The 23,737-nt window shown below is 41.0% G+C and overlaps 1 protein-coding gene across 5 annotated transcripts in view; it reads right to left on the bottom strand.

The window, feature by feature from the left end:
- Window positions 1–15,617: 15,617 nt before the first annotated feature.
- BDNF (brain derived neurotrophic factor) overlaps window positions 15,618–23,737 on the bottom strand; it is a 37,097-nt gene continuing 28,977 nt past the window's right edge. For all 5 annotated transcript variants that reach the window (XM_048307868.1, XM_048307870.1, XM_048307871.1 and 2 more), the window contains exon 2: window positions 15,618–16,592. In XM_048307868.1, coding sequence (XP_048163825.1) covers window positions 15,831–16,592 — 762 coding nt within the window. In that variant the 3' untranslated portion in view covers window positions 15,618–15,830. The remainder of the gene's footprint in view (window positions 16,593–23,737) is intronic.

The following is a 23,737-nucleotide window of genomic DNA, read 5'->3' as shown; positions in this document are numbered from 1 at the left end:
ACCTAACTGAGGAATATGGTAAACAGCCCAGAAATGTGGATTTATTCAGATTGGTCTTCTCCTGATCCCGGTGTCCCATGGGCTGTGGAAATGTTGTATCTGAGGAGTGGAAGCAGCTGCCCCCTCTGTATTGCCACAGTTTTATTGTACTTCTCATTTCTGAGCTGTCATTTAGTTTAATTTCCAGTAGATGCTACTCTACTCTAGATGCTCGCTAACCAGGAGAATTGTTCTTTACCCGAATGCCAGACCTTGACAGAAACGTTTCTTTGTGTATTTTCAGAATACAGAAAAACAGTCTTAATCCATCAAAAGTTGATCAATGGTATGACATGATTAATTAACAAGCAAAAAGGAAGGAGCAGGGCCATGCCTACCCAGTGAAACCCGTGGTGAAAAGCCATTGCAGGACTGAATTGAATAATTTAAAAACATTTTAGTAAACAGTGGCAGGAATATGGAAGATCACATTATATATCAGCAGTGCTGGTAAAAAGCATGGGTATAGGAGAAGCAATAAAATCTTGGGTTTTGGTAGTGAAATAAGGGAAAATGGAATAAAACATAATTTCTGAAACAATCTTTATTAATTAAGACAGCAAATTTGACCACAAATTGTTTTGTGTTCCCACTTGCAATATTGAATGTTATTTTCACATCTTATCTTTGACCAACTTTTACATATTTCTCTGCTTTTCTCATAAAAATAAAGTGTGTGGTGGAATCCTTTAATGAAAAGGATTTGCAGGACTTCTTGAAAAACTTTTAGGACAAAGGACATAGTTTAGCTGAAATAAAAATAAAATTAAAGGAATATTATTATATTTTACATAATTATATACATATAATTATATATTTAAAATATTATGTATTTTAACGCCTCTGTCCCCTGCACACTGTGCTTTGGACACAAAGCCTGCCATCCATGAGAAAGCAGGGAAAAAATCTTCTCCTAATTTGAGCTGGGGTGTGCTGAAAAGAAAAAGTAAGTTCTTGTTCAAGTCTACATTCATGTTATTTGAAGTCATACTTTTTATATTCTTGTGCTGGAAGTACTTGAAGGATAAAAGCTGATGCTAGGTGTCCCACATGAAGCAATTGTTCTACATCAAAGGACGGAGGACAATTTCCACAGGGGCCCTGTCCCAATCAATTCCCCATGACGTTAAAGACCAGTAGCACCCACTTGCTGACATCCCCATTCAAAACCTTTGCCCTCAGTGCAGTACATGCCTTAAAATTTTCTCCTGGCCTCGCATTTAAGGAGACAGACTCATGCATTCTGTCTAATAAAACAACACAGGAAATTCTGTGAAATGATGAAAAGGTAAAAAAATGAAAGGAGGAAGTGTTGGTCAAATCTAAAGGGAATATTAATAAATGGTGCCAAGCAAAGTTTTACCAACATTGTTTATTTCCATAGCAATTAATCTCAAAAGTCTTGGCCTTTTTTTCTCCCCATGATAATTATTCCAGTAAATTTTAAAGTAAATGGCAGCATAAACTTAATCTTTTATTTAGCTAATAGGAAAAGGTTGCATTAGAGCTTTCCTGGAATAAATGTGAATGTTCTTTAAACTGAATGCATAATGGCAACTCCCCATTCAGCTGCAAAATGCACTAAATACGGCTTTGTCATATCTTGAGCTTTTATGTCAAGTGTCACTTTATTTGACCTTATTCTTCAAGTTCTAGTTGATCAAATCATGCTGTTTTGTGAAAATCTCAGCTTTTAATAGAGGAATAATGGTTTCCTGATAGCTACAGAGAAAAACTTAATTCCAACAGCTCCTAAAGCAAGTATGAGGAACCTCAGCATCTATGGTTAAAAAAATTAACGGAGCTTCAGTTCTATACTTTGGTCATCTACAATGGTGAGCATTACACATAGTGTAGCTGTGTGGGAAAACACACTACAACATACAGAATGAGGGAAAATTATTCAGGTCAGGCCCCTTTTACCTGAGTAGCCATCTTTTGAGGTGCCTGCCTGAACCTGGGGATATTCTTTTCTAGTTACCATTACATATCCAGGCTGTAATGCTACTCAAGATTCAGCTCTATTAAGCCAAGATTAATTTAACTCCAACAGTCTTATTTGTGCACCTGATAAGCTTTAATGACAATGTTTCAGGCAAGGCTGTAACATGCACCCTGTAACTTGGCTTCCTTCTGCACCCTCACCACTACTGTTTATCACTGTCCTGTTAACCCTGGTCCTTGCCCACCCCAGTTCCAAATCAGTTTGTTTCTCATTTGAACTTTAGTTGCTTGAAAGATAATGTCAACAGAAATCCCAGTGGAGGCAAGCTTTGCAAACAGGATGCTGTTGCTTTGCATAGGAGATAATATTTTTTGAACATTTCTCGTGAGAACTGCAAGTAGACAGCAGGAGAAGGATGACTAAGAAAGCATCTCAGGAAGCAGGGCATACGCACATCAGGAGTACCACATGGCATAGTCATAGTACAAATTACAAACACACAGTCCTGTGCAGTCCAGAGCTGCCCCAGCACTGGTTCTGCTGTTACCTGCTGGTCCTTCATGCTGCCTCCCACATCCCAAGGCTGCCCTCTCCCCTGCCGGTGGCCACAGGGGCTTCAAATGGGGCAAAGACAAGGGAAATGGATCCTGCAAGCACACCATGAACATCAGAAGATTGACATCACCATGCTCCAGCTGAGCTGCATGCAGAGATGGAGGGTGCAGATCCAAGGGTACAACACAAGAGTCTGTTTCCACATGTCTTGCAGTGCTGGACTAGAAGAAAAGAGGGTAGATGGCCATTGGCAGCCCTTGGGGTACCACAGGTGCCTGGGCAGTGCCAACCGTGCCCTATCCCCTGCAGCACTGGCCCAGAGGGCTCAGGTTCAGCCTGCTGGCACTGCTGTCACCTCTTTCCAACCGCAAAGCCAGGTGCCTCCTCATTCAAAAACCTTGAAAACACTCTGTTTCCTCATTGTAGTGCAGGGAAGGGTGACACATGGGTTTTCTCATTTTCTTTCCAATGAAAGATGATGGGCCAGTTTGTTAGAGAAAGGGGATGTGGCAATTCTGCCGTTACTTTGCTGTGAGAGCTCTAGTGAATCCCTTAAACACTCTATGCTGAGCTTACCCAGCCATAAGACACATGCAGACCTCGTAGCAGTATTCTGAGAAGAACTGCAGTTTCAGATTCTCCAGGGTAAACTGCTAAAACAGGGCAGAGCGTTGTGATTTATTGATGATTTCTTCAGCATTTAACATTTTCCACAGGCCATGGTTCAGCTAGGAAAGATGGAAGATGCCACAGTCGTGATCTTTTTCCCTTCCATGCAAATGGTAACCTAGACAATATGCAAACACATCTGCCTAAATCAAAGCAGAATTTTCATCCTCACCTGTCCCTGCTCAGGCACAAAAGTTGGCAGCAATTAGGGAGGTTCAGAAATCAAACATGGAAAGAAAGATGAGAGGCACACAAGTGCATATTTAGATAAGATACAGTTGGTATAGGAAAAGAATCTTTCTTGAAAGGTCACCTAATCCACTAGGAAAAACAAAGAAGTACTTATTGTTATTATTTATTCCATTTTCATGAAAATATTTTTAGCACAAAGAGATATTTATTCTTCCACCTTCTTTGGTATCTATTTGAGACATTAATTCTCAAGTGATAAATGATAAACTGAATGAGACTTTTCCAGAAAAATGGAAGAGATGGGACTTATGCCTCAGTTATCCTATAATTAAACCGGCAATTACGGTCTCTACTATCTAAACCCTATGAGTTTGGGTTTTTTGCTTTACAGCTGGATGCAGCATAAACAACATCCTTTGTACATTTCTGACAGTGGTTCTAATTGACCATGGCATTGATTAGCTGCATGCAGGTGGTTGAGGGTTTCCTCTGAAAAGTTTTTGATATCTCATTATAGTGCGGATGAAAGCAGCAAGCGCTCATGGCTGACGCGGCTAACATTTCAGCTGTTACTCTACACTAACCCAATGGTTTTTTACACCCTTTTCACCCCCACACCTGAGCTAGTTAGAGTGTGATGCTGAACACAGGCCAGTTTGGATGAGAGGGATGGGACTGCAGCCCTGGTTCCCCACATGTCCTGTTCTCAATTCAGGTGACCTTACCAAGCAGATACAGAGCCAGGTAACTGCAAAGCCAGCAGCTGGCACTTTGGAACCCCAAATTTGAGTTTCTGGGTAAGGCAAATTGCTGCAGCAGTAGCAGGATTATTTTTCTATTTTTTAATATTTATTTTAAACTCATTTCTGTGTGTATGTTGGTCTGTCACGAGCAGCATGAAGCAAATGCTTTTGCATAATTGTGTATTACAGCTTGGAGTCAAAGCTGGTGCGTGGGTGGGGAGGGACTGGTTACACATCTCCAACAGGAACCCTAACGGATGTTGTAACAGCCACATGAAGAAAACATCTGCTCATTAGCAAAGCTGCTCCATTTCAGACGCTGAGAGCACGCAAGCACCAACAAGCCCTGAATAGAGGCTGGTCATATCTAAATCCCCATGTTATTGTTTGGCCACCCGGGCCCCCCCACAGCTTCTAGCTAACCCTCTGCACTCAGCAGCATCCCCTGGTCTGCAAGTCAATACAATATTCCAAGAAGATTTTTTCCCCCTGGCTGGCTGCACTGCTCACATTTCTTTTTCTCCTTCTTGCAAACACACCCAGCTACCAGCATCTTCCCCAGTTTCTCTGACTTTTCTTTCCAGTTGTTCTGTCTAGTGGCCTCCAACATGCTACATCTTAGCCTTTTCTTCCCAAGGCCAAGGGAAGGCGATTTTCCATCCACTTCCCCTGTTGCTCCTTTCTGGGGCAAATCCTGTCCCCTCTGCCAGAAATGGCTTTGTCCCATTTTTTAATTTGTGGGAAGCTGTTAATCAGTCTTACTTCCTTGGTGAAGCACACACCTATGCAGCTCCCTGCCTCCCCCAAATGTCCTGCAAGCTGTCTCACACCTGCTTCATCCTCACCTATGCAGCTCCCTGCCTCCCCCAAATGTCCTGCAAGCTGTCTCACACCTGCTTCATCCGTGCCGATGGGCTCTCTGGTGGTTTCTTGTGGAGGGAGAGTGGCTTTGCCCTGAGATGGTCTGTGCCTGTGATCAGGTTTCTGTGGTGGCCCTGGCTGTGAAGCACCCTGGGCTCTCCTTCGAGAGAAGAGGTAGAAAAACAAAAGGAGAGAAGCAGAACTGAGAGAATGAGATCAGTGATGGTGTGATCACAAAGAGGCACCAGTTAATTATCCATGGGGATTTTTGGACAGGTAATACCAACTCCTCATATTTTTCCCAAGTCCCCAGTTAGTTGCTGATGAGAGCCAGACACTTGGTTCCTCATGTGTATCCATCTGGTCACACAGCTTTGGATTAGAGTATCTGTGGGAAGTGAGCGCACATAGCGCTGGATGCTGACTGTCCAAACACAAAGTGCAAGAACTACTTCGCCTTGTGTGCCCAGCTCTGTCCAGGGGCGGGCTGGATCCAGGGACTTCAAAGATGTCACATTTGCTTGCCAGGCCAGAAAAAAAAAGTCTGGAGCCCATATTTTCCATCATTTCAAGTCTGAAGTGTACTTGAGAAGTCTGAAGTCTTTGACAGGGTTTTATACTTGCAGAGGGGGATTTTATTTTGAACATCCTTTAAATACTCTATGGGTAGGAGTATTTCCAGTTTTGGAGTGGTACATGTTTTCTGATAAATAAAATCAGCCTATGGTGTGGACCTTTGCATTGGTAATCAATACAGCATTTATCTGCATTAGTGACTCACACAGCCTGTCACATTGGCTTTGTTCAGTTATTTAATGTAAGGTTGTATTTATATTACCAAATATTTACATTGTAGATATTTTAACATCAATGAACAGATATTTTGCAATACGTAATTTATTAAAGAATAGAGTTTTGCATCCTCTGACATGCTGCAGTCTTCATAAAAATGTCTCTCAAAATGAAAAAGTTTTTGGCATCTCAAAATATTGCTCATCTCAAAAGATAGAAAACTGTAGGTCAGAAGTATGGTGGTAATAGCTGAAAGAAACACTTTTCCTAATCAAATTTGTGTTTAACCAAATCCTGTTACACTTCCAGATCCAATTGATGTCATTTGCCCAAATTCTTCTCCCAGGTACACTTTTTATTCCTAGAATAGATCTGTATCTAAGGAATAACACTGTGTTTGCTGCGTTGTAGACCAAGCTGGCCCAAAAGACAGATTGGTGTGCCTGCCATGTGAGGAGAAGAGGCAGAGTTTTGTCTCTGCAACTTAAATTTTGTATTTTGAATACAAGTTCTTGTAATTTCCTAGTTAGACAGTAATCATAGGTTTGGCAGAAAATCTTTTCTGTTTGTGCTTTGTTTTGTGTTGTTTTGAAATACACATGTACAACAGAGTTCAACGAAAACACATTGCAAAACACTGCCGGATCCTAAAGGTAAATCCTTAAGTGACTCTTTATTGGGACCTGGCAATGCTTAGGGACAGAGGTAGGAAAACCCCCTCCTGGGTAATGACAGAAACCTCTGGGTACAATCTATAGGACACAAAGAGGCAAAAACAGATGGTGGCCACAGACCTGAACCAGAGCAGAGGGTCTGTGCTCTGTATGGTGGAGGATGAAAACTGTTGGGTGGAACAAGCTCATTTGCTTCAAAGCAAAATGGCAATTCCCAGCCAGCCGTGCAGCTGCAGGACATCTGCCTGTGTCCAGGCGTGGAGCCCTGTGGCTGGCAACCTGCTGGTAAAATATAATCAGCAACATTCTGAGCAACAACAACAGCAGCAAAATGGCAAAACCTAATGGGAGAGTAGAGCCAGGGAGCTCAGCTGTGCCTGAGGCCATGTAAAGTCTGTAGCACCACAGAGACACGGCAGGTTTCTCATCCCTGCTGGATCCCCTAGGCTGGCTGTAGCTCAAATACGTCTATGTAAATCCAAAACAAACCACTGGCCTGACTTTAATTTACTAGAAAGGCAAACTCACACAACTTCAGAGCATGAAGACCAAAGCAGTGGAAAGAAGTTACATGTGGTTGTTTGCAGGCCCCAGGAGACAGCTCTACACCCCATACCCTCTGAGCAGCCTCCTAGACCAGACAAGGTCCCACTCAATCGTCCTCTGAAGTCAGTGGTCACTGGGGTTGAAATCCACAAAGGCACACACCACACTGGGGTCAAGGTCCCTATGCCAGTGACATGGAGTTTTTTCCATGTTACTCTGCAAGAGCAGAAGTACATTTCTGAGGAAGCCCACACCAAATGTAATCACCAATGTGGCCACCCTCATGCTTGACCTCCAGTGGTGGCCAAGTCCCCAGTTTTCCCAAGTCGCAGGATGGGGATGGAAATGGGGCAATTTTATGGCAATTGCCTCCCAGACTACTCCTCTGCCAGTCTTCATCCCAAGTTTCTCCTGAGTTGAAACTGATTCTGCCCAGAACGACTTCTGCTAGAATTATTCTCTACTGATTTATTGAGTGCTCTTTAATCCTCCCACTAAATTCAGTAGAGACTGTGCTTTTCAAAGGCAGAATTAGGCTCTGTGATTAAGGAAAAATTGCCCTATTTAAAGGAGAGAAAAACAAAAGCTCCAAGAAAGAGTATTTGCAGAGGTCTCTGGGCTTGCAGCTTTGTTCTGCAATGCTCCAACACATCACTGCATAGGTGTTCATTTCATTAGTCTGGCACCAAACTGTAAATTACACCATAGATACAGCCCAACTCAATGCCTGATTCATACTTTATTAGAGACATTGCACCAACTCTTAGAAACCATAGCTGTTGTGCTACGAAGCACAGAACAGAATATTGTGTTTCTTAAAGGGAATTTATGATGTGACCATTGCATAAGTAGTGGATTGCAGAGCTCTAATGTCATCTTAGGCTACAGAAACCCTTTATTTCAGGATCTCTTCATATTAATGTACTGCATTGGAAGTTCGAGCAAGGCAGTCCATCCACTATTTTCAGTGACAGATAGGGCTAATTATATATTATATATATAACTATTTTTTGCACTACTTTATTTCCATTGTTCCTCCAACTTTCCATGTAGGCAACAATTACAAAGCTGTAAGGACATGCAGAATTATGCCTGGCATCTCTGGTTTAATTAGAGAAAACACAGACAAGAGCAGCACTGCTACTGCTAACTGCAGATGCCTACCTGACAGATTTACTGAGGGATTTCATGTGTTTGTCTGTCTTTCTTCTGTGTCCCACACTGTGCAAGATGAATTTAACAGCTGGCAAAAAGGGTCCTGTGGTCCCTTGTGGGCTTGTCAGGCTCACTGAAATAAAATACCTGACTATCAAGGCCTCAATGCGTACAATCATATGAAGATTTTTATCTTTTTGGGAAGCTAATGGTAATGCATATTCTAAGGGAACACACAAACTGATGCTTTCCTTCCATTCGCCTCTTCCAAGCCTTTGCCCTGTTTTCCCCTGGAAAACAAAGCTGCTATTTGGCACTTCAGGTGATGAATTTCTGTTTCACAAGACAGCTTGTTTGCAACAAGACTTCTGAAAACAGGGACATAGCTTATTCATCCTGAAGCACTGAGCTGAGATTACCATTGTCAGTATTTAGGCACAGGGTCATCTATGTCTTGCAGTGAGCCAACAAGAAGTCGTTTGATACCTACTACTGCACAGCAGGGCAAGGCAAGCTGGTAGCAGGATCCTCTTTGTTTCCATCTCTTGCCATCATGACAGCTCTTCAGTGGAGACCTGTGCAGCTCAGCGGAATGCACCAGCAGCTATTAGCAAGATTGAATGGGCATGTCTGAACTTATATCCCCTGAAATGGGGAAGTGAGTGATCCACGCCAGCACAGCTGGCAACAAGGAGGGGGAACTCAAATGAAAAGAAGTGTAAGATAATATGGCTGTTTTGAAAAGTTCAGCTGAAGCTGAGTGAGACTTCCTCTGTACCCTTCAGAATTAAACAGCCAGACAGTAGCATCTCCAAGATCAATTTACTCAAATCCAGGAGACTAGTGGTCAAAATCTGTAACACGCTGGGAGGTGATTTGACATTAGGTGACACAACCATGCATCATCTCGTTGCTGCAGCCCAGCACTGGCAATCACCTGCTAGCAGAGATCTGCACTTACATCAGCACATCCTTTTGGCTGCACCCTTGAGAGCAGTAGCTACCACGAGGCAAAAAAAGGTATTAATTTACAAGGTGATGTAGTGATTTTATTTTTTTGAAATAAATGTACTTGTGTTGCTGAGACTGTTCTTGCTACCCAGGTGGCCTGCACTACACAGGGACATCAACGACAGATATTTTGCTTAGCCCAAGAGTAAAGCAAACCAGAGGGACTAAGAGAAAAAAAAAAATAATGCTGCACAGTTTAAATTTCTTGTAGCTAAACAGGACTTTAGGTATGCATTTGTTGCTGAATGGCAAAGGTGGGGATGTCCTGCCTGCTGCTGTGAAAAGGGGAAGCAGCAGTATATCACCTGCACTTTGCTCTCAACAAAGCTCACTAGATTTATTCTTTTTGTATTTCTCAAAGCTTTTTTGGGTACATCCTTTCATTCAATTTTACAGCTGTACCAATCCCTGTGTGTAAGAGCAGAGTGTACATCTAGGAGTGAAAGGGCCTCATTGGGCTGTTTCATGGAAGTAAATGGTGACATTGGCAGCACTATTTTTGTAACAGAAGCATGGTCACACATAATTTATATTGTCTTGAAAGAATAGATTCCCAAGGTTGGGAATTTCCCAAACATAGTGGAACTTCTATGAAGGACCATGTTGGGGTTAGAGAAAAAATGAGTCTCCCAGCAGAATGGTCTTTAAAGGTCAGAAAATCTATAACTGGAAACCTTCTTAAGATCATTTAAAACCCTGAGTGTAGATGACAGTTGAAGGAATATTTAGTACACTAGGTATCTGCACCCCTATTTAGAATCTGAGCAGTTTTAAAGGCTGTTATAATGAACATAACACAGGAGGAGAAGACAGCTTGGTTTACATACATGAACTGCAGTTCGAACTTTATAGGCTTAAGCTACACCAGATTTTTTTTAATAAAGGTGAGGAGGGGACAGTATAAAGAAAGGATTCTTTTAGCAAAGGGAAACATTTTCAGAGTGTAGATTCATGACATGCTGTTTCTGGAAGTGCAAAACTGCACTCCCAGCAGGACATATCCTTCCTTGTAACCCATCCCTTTGCTGGCAGAGGCAGAAAAGAGGATTTAGGCAAGAAGCCTGACAGCTCTGTGCCAAATCCTCCTCCTCATCTCTGAAATCCCTGCATGAGCAAACTGGCAGTGGTTGTTCAGATGAGAACAGCAGTGTCTGCTGCAAGCTGAGGCAGTGGAGGACTCTCGGCAGCAGGGAAGCCCTTGCTACCTGCGTGGTCCTCCCAGGGCCTGGCAATTACTGGGAATTGCCACTCCTTGTTCCCTCTGCACATTATGCCTACAGAGCAAGGACCTGCAGCAACAGGTGGAGTGGCTGCAATCCTGCATGGAGTCAACAACACAGCAGCAGCCTGACCATCAGAGACAAGTGAGCAGCACCAACAGCGATTTTACAGCTAGATAAATACATATACATATGTGTGACTTCAGTATGGAGAATAGAGCAGGTCACAGGCAGGTTTTAGAGACTCAGCCTTGTACAGCAAAGCAAAACCCAGAAGCTATGTGCCATTTGTCTCACTAGAGAGAGGTTGGTGCAGCAAAGAGCAGTTTACTTCCAAGTGTTTTCTGCCACTGTCTGACAGGATTTAAAAGACTTGAAAGACTTTCCAGAAGCATTTTGAATTCCACAGGTGAATCCAGATCTTGCCTGGAAAAGCAGGACCCACTTGTGTTATCTCCAGTCCTTCTCCTGTAGGCATCAAAATAAAGCTATCACTTTAAATTCTCTGATTTATAGCAAAACCACAGTCTCTGAGTACCCAAAATGGTAGCAAGTTGTTTTAAAAAACCAAACTCTACCTATAAAAGAAGTTCTCAGAAAAGAAAATAAAATCTCCTCCTCTTCCAAAACACCCCCTACAGAAACTTCCTGACTTTAAAATTCCAATTCCTTCATAAGGTCAGACATCGGTGCTCTTTATATTTACTCAAAACAAGTGAATCAATTACTTTTTCATTTTAATTGACCTGCCAGAAGGTGCCCTCTCAATGAGGACCTAATTAGGGGAAAGAGCCTGTGGAAACAGTGCATTAGATCCACCTGAGACAAACTGAAATAAACATCCTCCCCCTCTTCAATGTAGCCTTCACTTCTATTGAAAAATCTTCTTTTACTGCTTTCTATTATTTTTTTGCTGAGTAATTTTAAAGTCTAGCTATGTATCTTTTTTTTTGCTCCAAGTGAGAAAAGCCATGGAAATACCTTTGTTTTCCCCTATAGAGGTAGGACTCAGTAGAGTGGATGGATGGATGCATGGATGGATGGAGGGATGGTTAGCACCTGTATCTTCCTCTGTAGCTCAAATATGTTATTTTGAGTGTGTGAATTTCATTCCCTAGGCACCCATGTCATATAATCAACATGTTTAATAAGCTAAAGCAACTTCTCTGTCCTACCTCAGGGAGGAGGCAGAGTCCAAGCAGAGTCAGCTCCTGCAGTCAGGAGCAGGCACATGGCATGGTCAAAACATAGCTCTGTTCATCCACACCCCAAATATTTTAGTATTCATTACTGCTTCTGTTAGCTTATTTTAAGATGACAATAAAGAAAGCAATGTGCATGCATGTGTGTTTAATATAAATGACAATCTGCAGAAGCAGCATTTCCTCAGTTTTTGTGAGATACTGCTGGTGCTGGGCTCTTGAAAAATCTGCAGCAACAGAGTTTTTTGTAAGCGTTTGGGTTTGTGCTCCCCCCCACCCCACCTCTCAAATTATATGAGTTTTCTACTCATGATGAGGATTTATTGATTATAGCATTTATAGGATTTATAGGGCTATGGGATAATTAAATATACAGGCTTGGCAGTTGTAGTAGAGAATATTCTTTTAGAAATGCTAACAAGATGTTAAATCCAAGGAATTCCACTCCTAGTACTCTGTAGGGTCATAAATCAGTGCAGGGGATATAAATGTAAATGACACCATTTAAAAATCAGGTACATGACTACAGCTATTGAGTTTATGTCTCACTTATCCCTTAGTAACTAAGGGTAGAAACTCCCTCCCCCTCATATCCATTCCACTCTTGATTTTATACTTAAGTAAAACCATATATGTGTCATTCATGGGCTTTTAGTTCATGAGGACTTTTGTGCTAGAATTAAATGGAAATACATCATTCTGTGAGTATCCCCAACTTTTATGTGAAGTAAATTCTTGCTATCCCTTCCCTCCCGATGCTAACTGTCCAGCTATGAAACAGGGAGCTATCTGCGCTCCGAGTGAGATTTTATTGCTAAAATAGAGTAAAAATTGTTTTTAAACAAATAACACACATCTTTATAGTAAAACTCAAGTTTGTTTTACAATTAGAGAAAAGAGTCACATGGTCCCCCAAAAAACCCCAAGTTTTATATATATATATATGTATTTCGAAAATATATTTAAAAACATAAAAAACTCTAGTTAAACATATATTATGTTAATCAGTACACTTAAATATAGCGTAATTATATTTACAATATGATGCAGTTGCTTTTATATTTTAATGCCAATTTCAGTATTTTCCAAAAAAACCATAAAATTATATAAATATACAATAAATATTTATGTTACACAAGATGAATAATAGAGAACAAGGCCACAGACATGAACTTACAGTTGCAAGAGTCTTTAACACAGCACTAGGCCTGCTGACATGCATGATATACTTCTGTCACAGACAGACCACAGCAAGAGTTTAATTAAGTGATATGAAGGACAACCGACCCGCCCCCCTCTGTCTCTGTTTTAACTACAACTGCCCAGCCTGTGACCATGTATAAGGTCAGGCACGGGAGAGCCATGGGACTGCAGGTTAATTGCCAGTTTCACTTTCTATCAATAAGTATAGAATTGGCATGTCATGGGGAATATCACTCTGGGTGTAGTTACTAGACACAGTTCTCTAGGTTCTCAGCTCCATCCCTTAGTCCTCCCCACCTGCATGGGCTGTCCTTTACCCCTATGAACCTACCAGCCCACTGTTCTAATTCTGCCACACCTGCACCACACCTTTACTGTGCCAGGTGAGGATTTATAAGTAAAAGATACAGTCATAGTTAACTTTGGGAAGTAAGGAACTTTATTTCTAGCATGATTTATGCATTAATACTTCTCTTTTGGAAATTCAATTTCTTTGAACTAGTAGTTATTTTATTCCTGTATCTGAATTAGACTACTGTCAGATCCTAGCTATCTTTTTTTTCCAGTCTAGATGACTGATTTGTTATTCCCACATGAGCATCATCCTTTCCTTAAAAGCAACCAACCCTTGTTTTGAGAGGAGCCAACATTATACCGCTTCTCTGCTGCAGATTAGGAGTATTGCTGAGAATAGCTCCTGACTCACGTTGGGTTTACTAAATGCAAATTACAATACACACACAGGTACTGGCCCCAGGGGAATGAAATGGTCTAGTGGAAGGTGTACTTGCCCATGATATAAATGATCTTTAAGGTCCCTTCCAACACAAAACATTCTTTGATTCTATGATTTAATTTGCACGAAGAATATCGTAGATGAAGTTTTGATAATATCAGTAAGGTTTGGGTTTGTTTCTGGTTTTTTTTGTTGTTTTTTTTTTTTTTCCTCCTGTGTGGGAAATCCCCATCAGCAATCGATGGGGAAGGCTGAACTTTGAAGTTCAGGTGGGTCACACAACCCTCCTCATTCACAGTCCAGTGTGCACATGGCCAAAGCCACTGGCACTTTGACAGCCAGTTATTCTCAGGAAGGGGCTGCCCTTCTACCTGAAGTAGAAGAAATCACTAATGTGAAAGTGTCTGTTAGCTTCTAGCATGGGTTTCTACCAGTGATGACATAAAATCAGTGCTAAATATGCTCTTCAAAGAGCATTACTGAGGGCAACATATTTCAGTAAGCTTTGCCCAGTCAAGGTTTTAATAAACACAGATTCTGCAACATTCAGAAGCAGATTATATTTTGCAGTATTTTCCTACTTGTTCAGCTACTTTTTTTCTTGTCTATGGGAATTACAAATATAGCATCAGCCTTCAGTGAGCTTACTAACAAGCTATTTCTGTTCTCAGCCCACTGTAGCCAGTGCAAGTGCTATGCAGAGCTCCCAGCCTTACAACCCGCCTTTTTAGCAATACTTCTGTCAGGGAATGCAGAGCTAAACATGTCTCTCAGAACCTAAGCAAGTTAAGCCAACTCCTCCAGCGCTTGCTCTTCATTTACTTCAAGAGTGGTTTTTTAGTGTCAATATTTGTTTCATAAAATAAGTCTGACAGCAGAGGCAGAGCCACATGAACACAATGCTAACTGCTTTCTACTAGAGGCAGGGCTCCTTTCTGTCTCATTCCCAAGACAGTTTCCAGGGCTCCTTCAGGCAGAAATGCCCACCAGCTTTGCAGGCCTGGGGCCACTGGCACGCTGTGGAGGGGAAGGGCATCCATGTACATGGCCAAGCTCTCGCTCTCTAACATAATGCACAGGACCATGTTCAGTAATGACTGCAATTGGGATAGCCTCAGTCAACCCAAATCACTGTTATTTGTTCCCAAACTGGCTGAGCTATAAAGTCCCACAACCAATCTGATTTCAGATCCACCATCATCTTCTCTAGACCCTTTTTCTAGTGACACTCTCACCGTGCTTCACCAAGACATTTGATCCAAGCACAGTCTTTTATTATATGAAAATCATTGCTCTCAACATTATAGAATATTCTCTATATGACAAGCTCCAGTTCTATGGTAAGTGAAATACTTAAAGATCACAACCAATGTCCCTCCAGAGGGAGAAAAGGGGGAAAAAAAAATTTCAAACACATGCAAACATGGTATAAGCAAATGCATGTCTCAAAAGACTGAAAATTGAAAAAGAAAAACCAAAAAAACCCCCAACAACAGCATCCCCCCCCAACAACCAAAAAAGCATGTTGTCATACAGTTAAATAAGTGTTGTCTTTAAGCCTGAAGTTCAACAATGTGAAGTGGAACATCACCATTCTTTTTCAGTTGCCTCTTTTTATTATTTTTTGTCAGTAGTTGGACTGCTATTGCAAACACCTTCACAACATACAAAAACCAAATTTGTTTCTAATCCAGAATAAGGTAATGATCTTTTTCTTTTTCAATCTGATGGGAGTTCAAAAGTAAAAGAGAAACAGTAAAACTATGACAACAGCACCTTGACATTGTTTTAATTTCAACGCTATCAGAAGTTAGAAGCAGTAAACATATATACTAACAGACTAAAGATACTTACTGTTTAAAATGTAAACAGAATGTTTTGGTTCAATTTATTTTTCTGAAAGAGGACAGTTTATCATTAATTCACAATTGAAGCAGCATGCAATTTTATCCTTTTTTTTTAAAAAATTTTTTATATTTTCAATTCTTGGCAACGGCGACAAACCACAATGTTATGGAGGAATGTAATGCAGACTTTTTTGTTTGCTTGATTTTCTCTTTTTTTTTTTTTTTTGTTTGTTTGTTTGTTTAAACTTGTGCGCAAATGACTTTTGTTCCCCTTCTGGTCATGGATATGTTCAATAAATAGACTGTGTAACCACTGTACTGTATAAACTTCAGTCATACATGCAGTCCATAAAATTATTTTTTACCGAATAATTTACCCTGTTATGTATATATACAAATAGATAATTTTGTCTCAATATAATCTATACAACATGAATCCACTATCTTCCCCTTTTAATGGTTAACGTACATACACAAGAAGTGTCTATCCTTATAAAGCGCCAGCCAACTCTCTTTTTATTATCCATGGTGAGAGCTCTCACGTAAGACTGGGTAGTTCGGCACTGGGAGTTCCAGTGCCTCTTGTCTATGCCCCTGCAGCCCTCCTTTGTGTACCCCTTAGGGTTGCATTTGGTCTCATAGAAGTATTGCTTCAGCTGGCCTTTGGGTACTGGAACTTTTTCCAGGACTGTGACAGTTGCCCCAGACATGTCCACTGCAGTCTTTTTCTCTGCTGCTGTCACCCACTCACTCGTGCTGTCACATACACTCAGTTCCCCACGGCGAGCTGGATCAGAGTGGCGCCGGACTCTCATGGACATGTTTGCAGCATCCAAGTAGTTTTTGTACTCCTCGAGCAGAAAGAGCAGTGGGGGTTCCAAAGGCACTTGACTGCTTAGCATGACTCGGGATGTATACAAGTCTGCATCCTTGTTTCCCTCACTGGGCTGGATGTCCTGGTCCTCATCTAGAAGCTCCTCTATGACATGTTCAAAAGTATCTGCCAACGATGTCAGTCCTCTTGAACCAGCACTGGGCCCATTTAGGCTCTCAAGAGTCCCGTGGGTCCGAAGACCTGGGTAAGCCAAGCTGCCTTGTCCTCTTAGACTAGCTTCTTTCATTGGGGCAGCTTTCATGCAAGTGAAGTATGAGATAACCATAGTAAAGAAAAGGATGGTCATCACTCTTCTCACTTGGTGGAACTGTTAAAACCAAGAAAAATAAATTAACTTACAAGATTTGGAGTAATAAAAATTCACCCAAGTTGTCACAAGACTATGTATTTTCTACAGACATGTGCTGCATGCAGTTGCAACTCATTACCAGTGATAAAGCATCCTCTTTTAAAAGAGTGTTCTTTCATTTAGAGTTTCAGAAAAAACGTATGCTGCAGCACAGGCAACATTGATCCCAGCAAGTCTGTTCTTACATGCTAAAACCTCTCTGTAGCAAGTATTATATTAGATGCTATGCAGAATCCTTATTTATTGACCAATTACACCTATTTCAAGTAACAGCAAAAGCAGAACTGCTATTTAGCAGTGCAACATTTCAGCAGTAAAAGACAGCTTCACAGCTGTGAAAGCCAAAACTTCCATTTCAAGTGCAAATGTAAATACTTGATTTTGAAGATCTCTTTATGGCAAATAATAGTTCGTCATTCTGCCCACAAAAAAACTGAGCAGCACCAGGATAAACTACATTTGTATTTTGAAAGTAATCTTCAAAACATAGAAAGAAGCCCTATAATTCTGAGGTCTCAGCAGGTCAGTTTCTCATCTAAATGTAGAAGGTATATATATACATAAACAAAGAACAAGAAAATGGCCTGGAACAGTTTACTAAGCTTGAGCTGGACAGATAGCTTGCATCATGTGAACAGCACGGAAAGGACATGCTGGATTACAGAGCTGGTAAGAGCTATACTGAAGTGACAGTAGCAGAACCACTGTTTTTTACTTTTCCAGGGCCCCACACCACCTGTTCTCAGGTGGGCAAAGCATTTATTTATGCCTAATTAGAGCCCAGAGGCCATCATGAAACCCAGCACAACCAGGTCATCTGCCATACTGAAACACAGCAGTTTGCCTGTTTCTCTCACATTCTGCCCCAAATTCTGGCACATGTTAAGGGTCATGCTTTGATGTTTATGTGTATGCTTATTTCTGCCCTCAATGAGAGAGGAGGGGTAGCACCAGAAAGGAGTGCTGGTAAGGAAATTCCTCACCAGGCTTGGAATCAGCACAACTCACTCCTATCAGGACTCCCAACCGCTTGGAGCTCATATGAACTCCTTCCCAAGCGCTTTGCTAAGTCTCCTCAGGGTAGAAGTTGTTTCCTCTTGCACTATCTCAGTGCAGAGTAGATACTTTAAGTCCTGTTACAAGAACCTCCCCCCAAATCCTGCAGTGACAGAGAGCTATGCTTTTTGTCTGATCCAAAGCACCACTACAACATCTATCACATGCAGTTGTTATTTTTTCATCTTTTGATCCCTGTTCTCACCAGTTCTGTTTGCTAGAAAGCAATGGCATTGTTCACATTTTTGAAAAAGCAGCTAATGTATGTTTCAGAGCTTTTGAAGTTCATTTGGAAGTACCTCATGCTTGGCAACATTCATTGGAGTAAATGCTATTTCTGTTTGCCAACAGGGTGCTGTGTGAAAATACTTACTTTATCTTCTGCAAAAATGCTGTGGGAATCTAGTACTCTTATGACTTAACACGGAAAGACAATTTATCATAAAACATACAAATAAAATGAAATGTGTACTAGAAAGGCAATGCCCAAAATGTAGGTCTTAAAGTACTTAATGAAGGCAGGGTGGGAAGTGTTCAGGTTTATGTCCATGCTCCCCTCATCTCCAGGCCCCCACAAAACAAGATTTTCGCCAAGAATCCTTTCTAACCCAGCACAACTCTTCCTTCATCCCTTCATCTCTCTTCCTGTTTAATAGTGTTGTTGTGGCATAGATTTACTAAGATTAAACAAACGTGACATCTATGACTCACAGGAGAGTAGTGTTTGCTCTAGCAATGCAGAACATTAATATTTTGCAGTTTTTTTCATGTTGGGATTTTTAAAACATTCTACAGGGAGTATCAGATTTCTTCCTCAAGGGGAGGAAAAGAGGCATTCCAGAGGTGATTTACAAAACAAGGAAAAAGATTGCTAGTCTTCCTTTATCAAATGAGAGACAAGACAACTAGTCTTGAAAATGGGTGGCTCAGCTAACATACAAATGCAGAGCCAGTGGAACAAAAAAATAATATTTATACACTCTCTTTTCAGAGAATTGTTTAATACAAAATCTAAAATGAAAAGAACCCCAAGCACCCACATCACACTTTGTGGCCACCAGAGCAGTGAAGAGAAAACAGATCTTCTGGCTCCTAACCAAGTTCCTGTTATTTTTATTGAAGCAGTGCCCAGAGGTCCTGGCCAGTTCTTGACTCTGGTGGACTCTGAGCACATAGGCCCCCCAAGACGCCTTCCAGAGCAAAAGAAAGAGGGCATGAGAGGCACCAAGACAAGCACAGAACAGGGAGAAGTTTGCACCCATCAGATAAGCACACCAGCTGGAGTTGATCAGTTGCTTTTCAAGTTAGATAGGCGAAAAAAGGAGAAGAATCCCTGGACCAGGCCACATCCTTTGGTACTGTCATTGGGCTGTTTACCTCTCAGGGATGTGAAAACAAAATAGTGGCTGTGCAACTTCACTCATGTGGGTGCTTTTCTTCAAAGGAAGACAACAGAGGACAGATTGACTTCGATAAGCCCTCAGCATCCTCCACCAATAGCTGGTTGGTAACCAGATTAACAGTACTTTATATATCACATTAAATCTTCCTTAATCAATTCTGCCTTCCATTTAGCAAGGAAACTGCTGTCAAGTTTGATCAATTTACATCCCATCTAATGACACAACCACCACTATTATCTGGGATGGCAAGAAATTGTGTACAACTGGACTCTGAAAACCAGCATTTTTTAGACAGGCATTACCCACGTAACATACTGATGATACACAAGAAAACATATCTGTTTAAAAGCCAATCCTCTTCCTCCCATTTATAACTGTAGAAGAGTATGTCAAAGTAAGCTTTAACAGCACAGATACAAGGAATATTGCCAGCAAGCAACCACAGATCAAACATCTACTACTCTGCAAATGAGTCCCAGACTAAGCTGAACTCCAGAAGCAGGATGTAAAAACATTCTTCTCTCTTTCTTGACAGTGACATGAACACTATACACAGTCCTTATCTTTGGCAGCAAGATTATATCAAGTGATTTAATATAAGGATGTAATATTTTATCACCTGGGAATTATCTTCATTTTAGATACCGTAGCAGTTTTTATTAGCAGTTGCTCAAAATCAACTAGTTTAACATGCTATAGCAGAATAAGATATCTCACTTCATGGGTAGAATCACACAACCTTTCAGCTATTGTTGAACTGACACATGAATGCATGGTTCATCTCTTTCTTAGTGAGGCAGGACTAATATCCCAATGTAGCACCAATACGGTCATTGGAAACACTTTGGATGGCAGCCTCCAGTCCTTTTCCTCTCTGTTCCCCAACTACCAAATCTTCATTATATTGCAAAGATTAAAGGTATTGCCTGTCCTGTTACAATAAGTGTCTTGTAAGCACCAAACCTTAACATATTATTATACATCCTTCTGATTATGAGCCAGTCAGTGTGACACCCTGTGTGGAAGAGGAACTGGGCTGGGAACATGGGAGAAAACTATTTTCCTATTTTCCTAGCCTGTTACTACCGAGCAAGGTATTGACCCTTTCTGTGCTGGGCATATCCACCACTATGAGACCTTGCACGGAGATGCCCCAGCATTTCTATGTACATCTATGCCTGAGGCTACCCTGGTAGACTGAGAAACTATTTCCCATGGAGGCTCACCAGTGCTGAGTTTTTCTTAACTGCAGCAACCTGGTTGATAATGCACGTTCTGAGGGTATCAATACAACTGAATACCAGACAAACAGAGTAGCCATGACTAGCTGTAGTAAGATATGCATACAGAAACATACAGAAAAAAAAAAAAAAAAAAAAAAAAAAAAAAAAAAAAAAAAAAAATCACTGATGTTCCAGCATGTGTAGTCCTATAATACACTCATTCCTTCCCTTCTCAGTTGTAGGAGGTTCAGGTCTCTACTCTACACCTTCTAGGAACAACAAGTAAAGGCTGCAACCCTTTTGGACTCCTGTTCAGCCATATCTCTGGACATAAAAGATTGAAGACCTTTCTAGGAGAAGAAGTTTTGGTCCAATTGTTGTCCCATACACTGTACACTCACTAACTTGTACAACATAGATATACACTAGCCTCCCTGAGAGCAAGCCTTAACCTATTCCCTCAGGACATGAGACGTGTCTGTCAGAAATCACGTTTGAGACCAGCTTCGTGAACACCATCCATTCTCACGGCCGCAAGAATGCCTCTTCTGCTTTCATGCAGCAGAGTGAAGCTGTAGCAATGAAAAAGAGGTCACCCAGAAGATCGGATCTCAGGAAGACGTTACCTACTTCGTACTCCAATAAAGTCCATAAAATTACAGCTAGAGTAAGGACACAATTGTGGCAGTCATCTCCACTAATGGGAAGGAGGCTCATTAAATGAAGGTTATGTCAATTATCTACAGCTGTTTACATATGCAGTCAATTACCTTGCTGTACTATTTATTTCAGTATTTGTATTTAATGAGGATTGACCAGTTAATTGTTTTATTTCATTACTTTTAGTTATTTTAAACAGAAATCCAGTAGCTTAACAGGTTGCATTTCCAGCAGACAGACCCAAGGAACAGCTGAGAACATGTACTTACTTTTCTGCATCCCGATATGTGCCAAGCAAGTTGAAGTAACTTTCAGTAGTGAATAGATTCATGCTTTATTCTCCAGAAAGGAGTGTGTGGAGGAAGATAAAATTAGCAGCAAGTGACATTCGTTTTGTGCCTTGCCATTTTCTAAGATCTTTACACAAAAGTTCAATTTAGTAAATACTACTGAATGCCACAGGCATGAGTTTCTGCTTTATGCATCATTACCAGAGTGTGTGAACAGATATCAAAATGGGATGCATGTCAGCACATGATTTGCAAAGACTAAATGTACTGCGAACAAATAGTATTAACCTTTATCACATGCATAACTGGATGTCTGACACACGCTAGTTATCCTTGAGGCTATTTATGCAGCAAACTATATAATTATTTTTTATTACTGCAAATAAAGCACCCACTCCCCAATAGATATACATGCACACCCATATCCAATTTGTATTCTTGTAAGCTGTTGCTTCACGTCAGAAAGAATAAACCTATTTCATTTTTATTCTCATGTTGGTTTTCCCTGAGGTAATGAAATCTACTTAGTCTTAATGGCAGAGATAGCCGAGACTATGAAGTATTTTGAAGCCCAAGATAAACAGCAAGCAAAGTTACAAGTAGTGTTAGCTTTAACTACAACTTTTAGCATGAGAAATTTGCTTTTATCTTATGTTGCTGAATGTTGTCTGAGGTACAGCTTCTGAGAGCAAAGAAATGCCAGCAATGGCTCTGGAAATCATGCATCTGTCTAAAGCACTAAAAGGCATTTTTGGTGGGGTTCCAAGGTTTTATCGGACTCTCTCCCCAATACATACAGAAATCACAGCTTCTTCCTCTCACCAGAGGTGAGAAAGAACCCAAAGAAAATAATGGCAAAATAATAATGCCATGACATCACAGTCCTGATCTTTCACAGAGCTGTGTATCACAGTTTCCTACAAACTTTGCTCACACCTTTCTAGACACTCAAACAGCCTGCTTCAAAGCTCTGAGTGGGAATTCAGTTGCTTTAATGGGTGCAGAACAGACTCATTGTAAACATGCTTATATTATACTTAAATTGGCTAAGTTCAGGACTACAAGGTGTTCCCAGCAGGTTCTCTGTTGGACAGATCTCAGACCCAGTCTGCCCATACCAGTAAACAGGAAAGATGAGTTTTGACAGTATGTACAAGTGAAGAAATAGCAGACCAGATTCACAGATGGTATCACAGATTTTCAGAGAGACAATATCTTTAGAAGAGATGTGCACTATTTTTATACTTTGATAATCGGAATTGATTGTTGAACTAGTGACACACTCACTGCCTTTCCAGCTGTTCATACAGCATACCACACTCAGGGCACTCAAACTACAGCTGGAATCACAACTTCCCGTGCAAACAAAGAAACTTAGCTCCCAAAGGAGCTTGTGTGTGTGCTACCATTCATATCAAACACAGTATGCTTCACCACAACAGTTTTCCCCAAAATTTCACGTTGAAATCCCAAGATATGCAATGAATGTCCTCCACAAATAAAAGCACTACCAACAGGTTTATTTCTGCTTTTCAAAATATCATGGGTAGAGTAACATGCTGCACTTCTATTGCCATATCAGAAATACTGTACAGTAGGGATGATACTTCTAACCCCAAAACCTGTGCATTAGCAAATGCCAATTTCAAAACTGACTTCATAAAACTGCCTGAATCTTTTTAGCATATACGTCAAGGTATGTTCATGCCATTACTGTGGTCATTCAGAAATAACATTAAAGCAACCTCTGTGAAAGGAAGGCTCACCTATAGAATAGAGTACATACTCCCGCCGCCCTCCCCCCACCCCCCCATGAAACTCCTGAAACCAATCCATTAAGTAATTACTCCATGTCAAGATACTATCTGGTTCCTCCATGGGGGCAGATAATTACAGTTCTCTGAAATAATTTGCTTCAATAGCCACTAGAGCTTTATAAAATGCTAATTCAACCTGTGTGCAAAACAACAGTAAGGCAGAACCTCAGACCTTTGAGCAGCATCTGTGGTTTGTCTTCCATTTCACTATGGTTCTTTGGTATGAAACACTGCACTGAATCATCACAGGACTAAGCTATTCTGCCAAGTACACACATGAAGCTCACACTGAAGTAAAGGATAATTGGCACCCAAAAGCAGGAACAGATCATGTTGCGTGCAATCTAGTACGAGCTGGATCCCTTGAACAGTGACATGTGTCCAGCAGCCCTGGAACAACCCAGAAGTTCCTGCACCAGCTGAGGTTGGATCTCACAGACTGCCTATAAACTATTGAACAGCATGTAAAGCATCACACACATGCATCAGTTCTGCTGTAAATGGCAGCTTCCTTAGGACCTACAGAACATTATGCACTCAACAGAAACATAAGTGAAGATTTGCCAAGGAAAAGCAATAGTTAAAAAGCATAATCAGACGGTGCAGTTACCAGCGGTTTGGGCAGGCAGTGTTTTCAAGAGGGTGAGGGGAGGA

The sequence above is a fragment of the Corvus hawaiiensis genome, chromosome 6, assembly GCF_020740725.1.
Source record: "Corvus hawaiiensis isolate bCorHaw1 chromosome 6, bCorHaw1.pri.cur, whole genome shotgun sequence".
Taxonomy (NCBI): Eukaryota; Metazoa; Chordata; class Aves; order Passeriformes; family Corvidae; genus Corvus; species Corvus hawaiiensis.
Note: the sequence above shows the minus strand (reverse complement) of the source record. Positions and strands in the feature narration are given on the sequence as shown.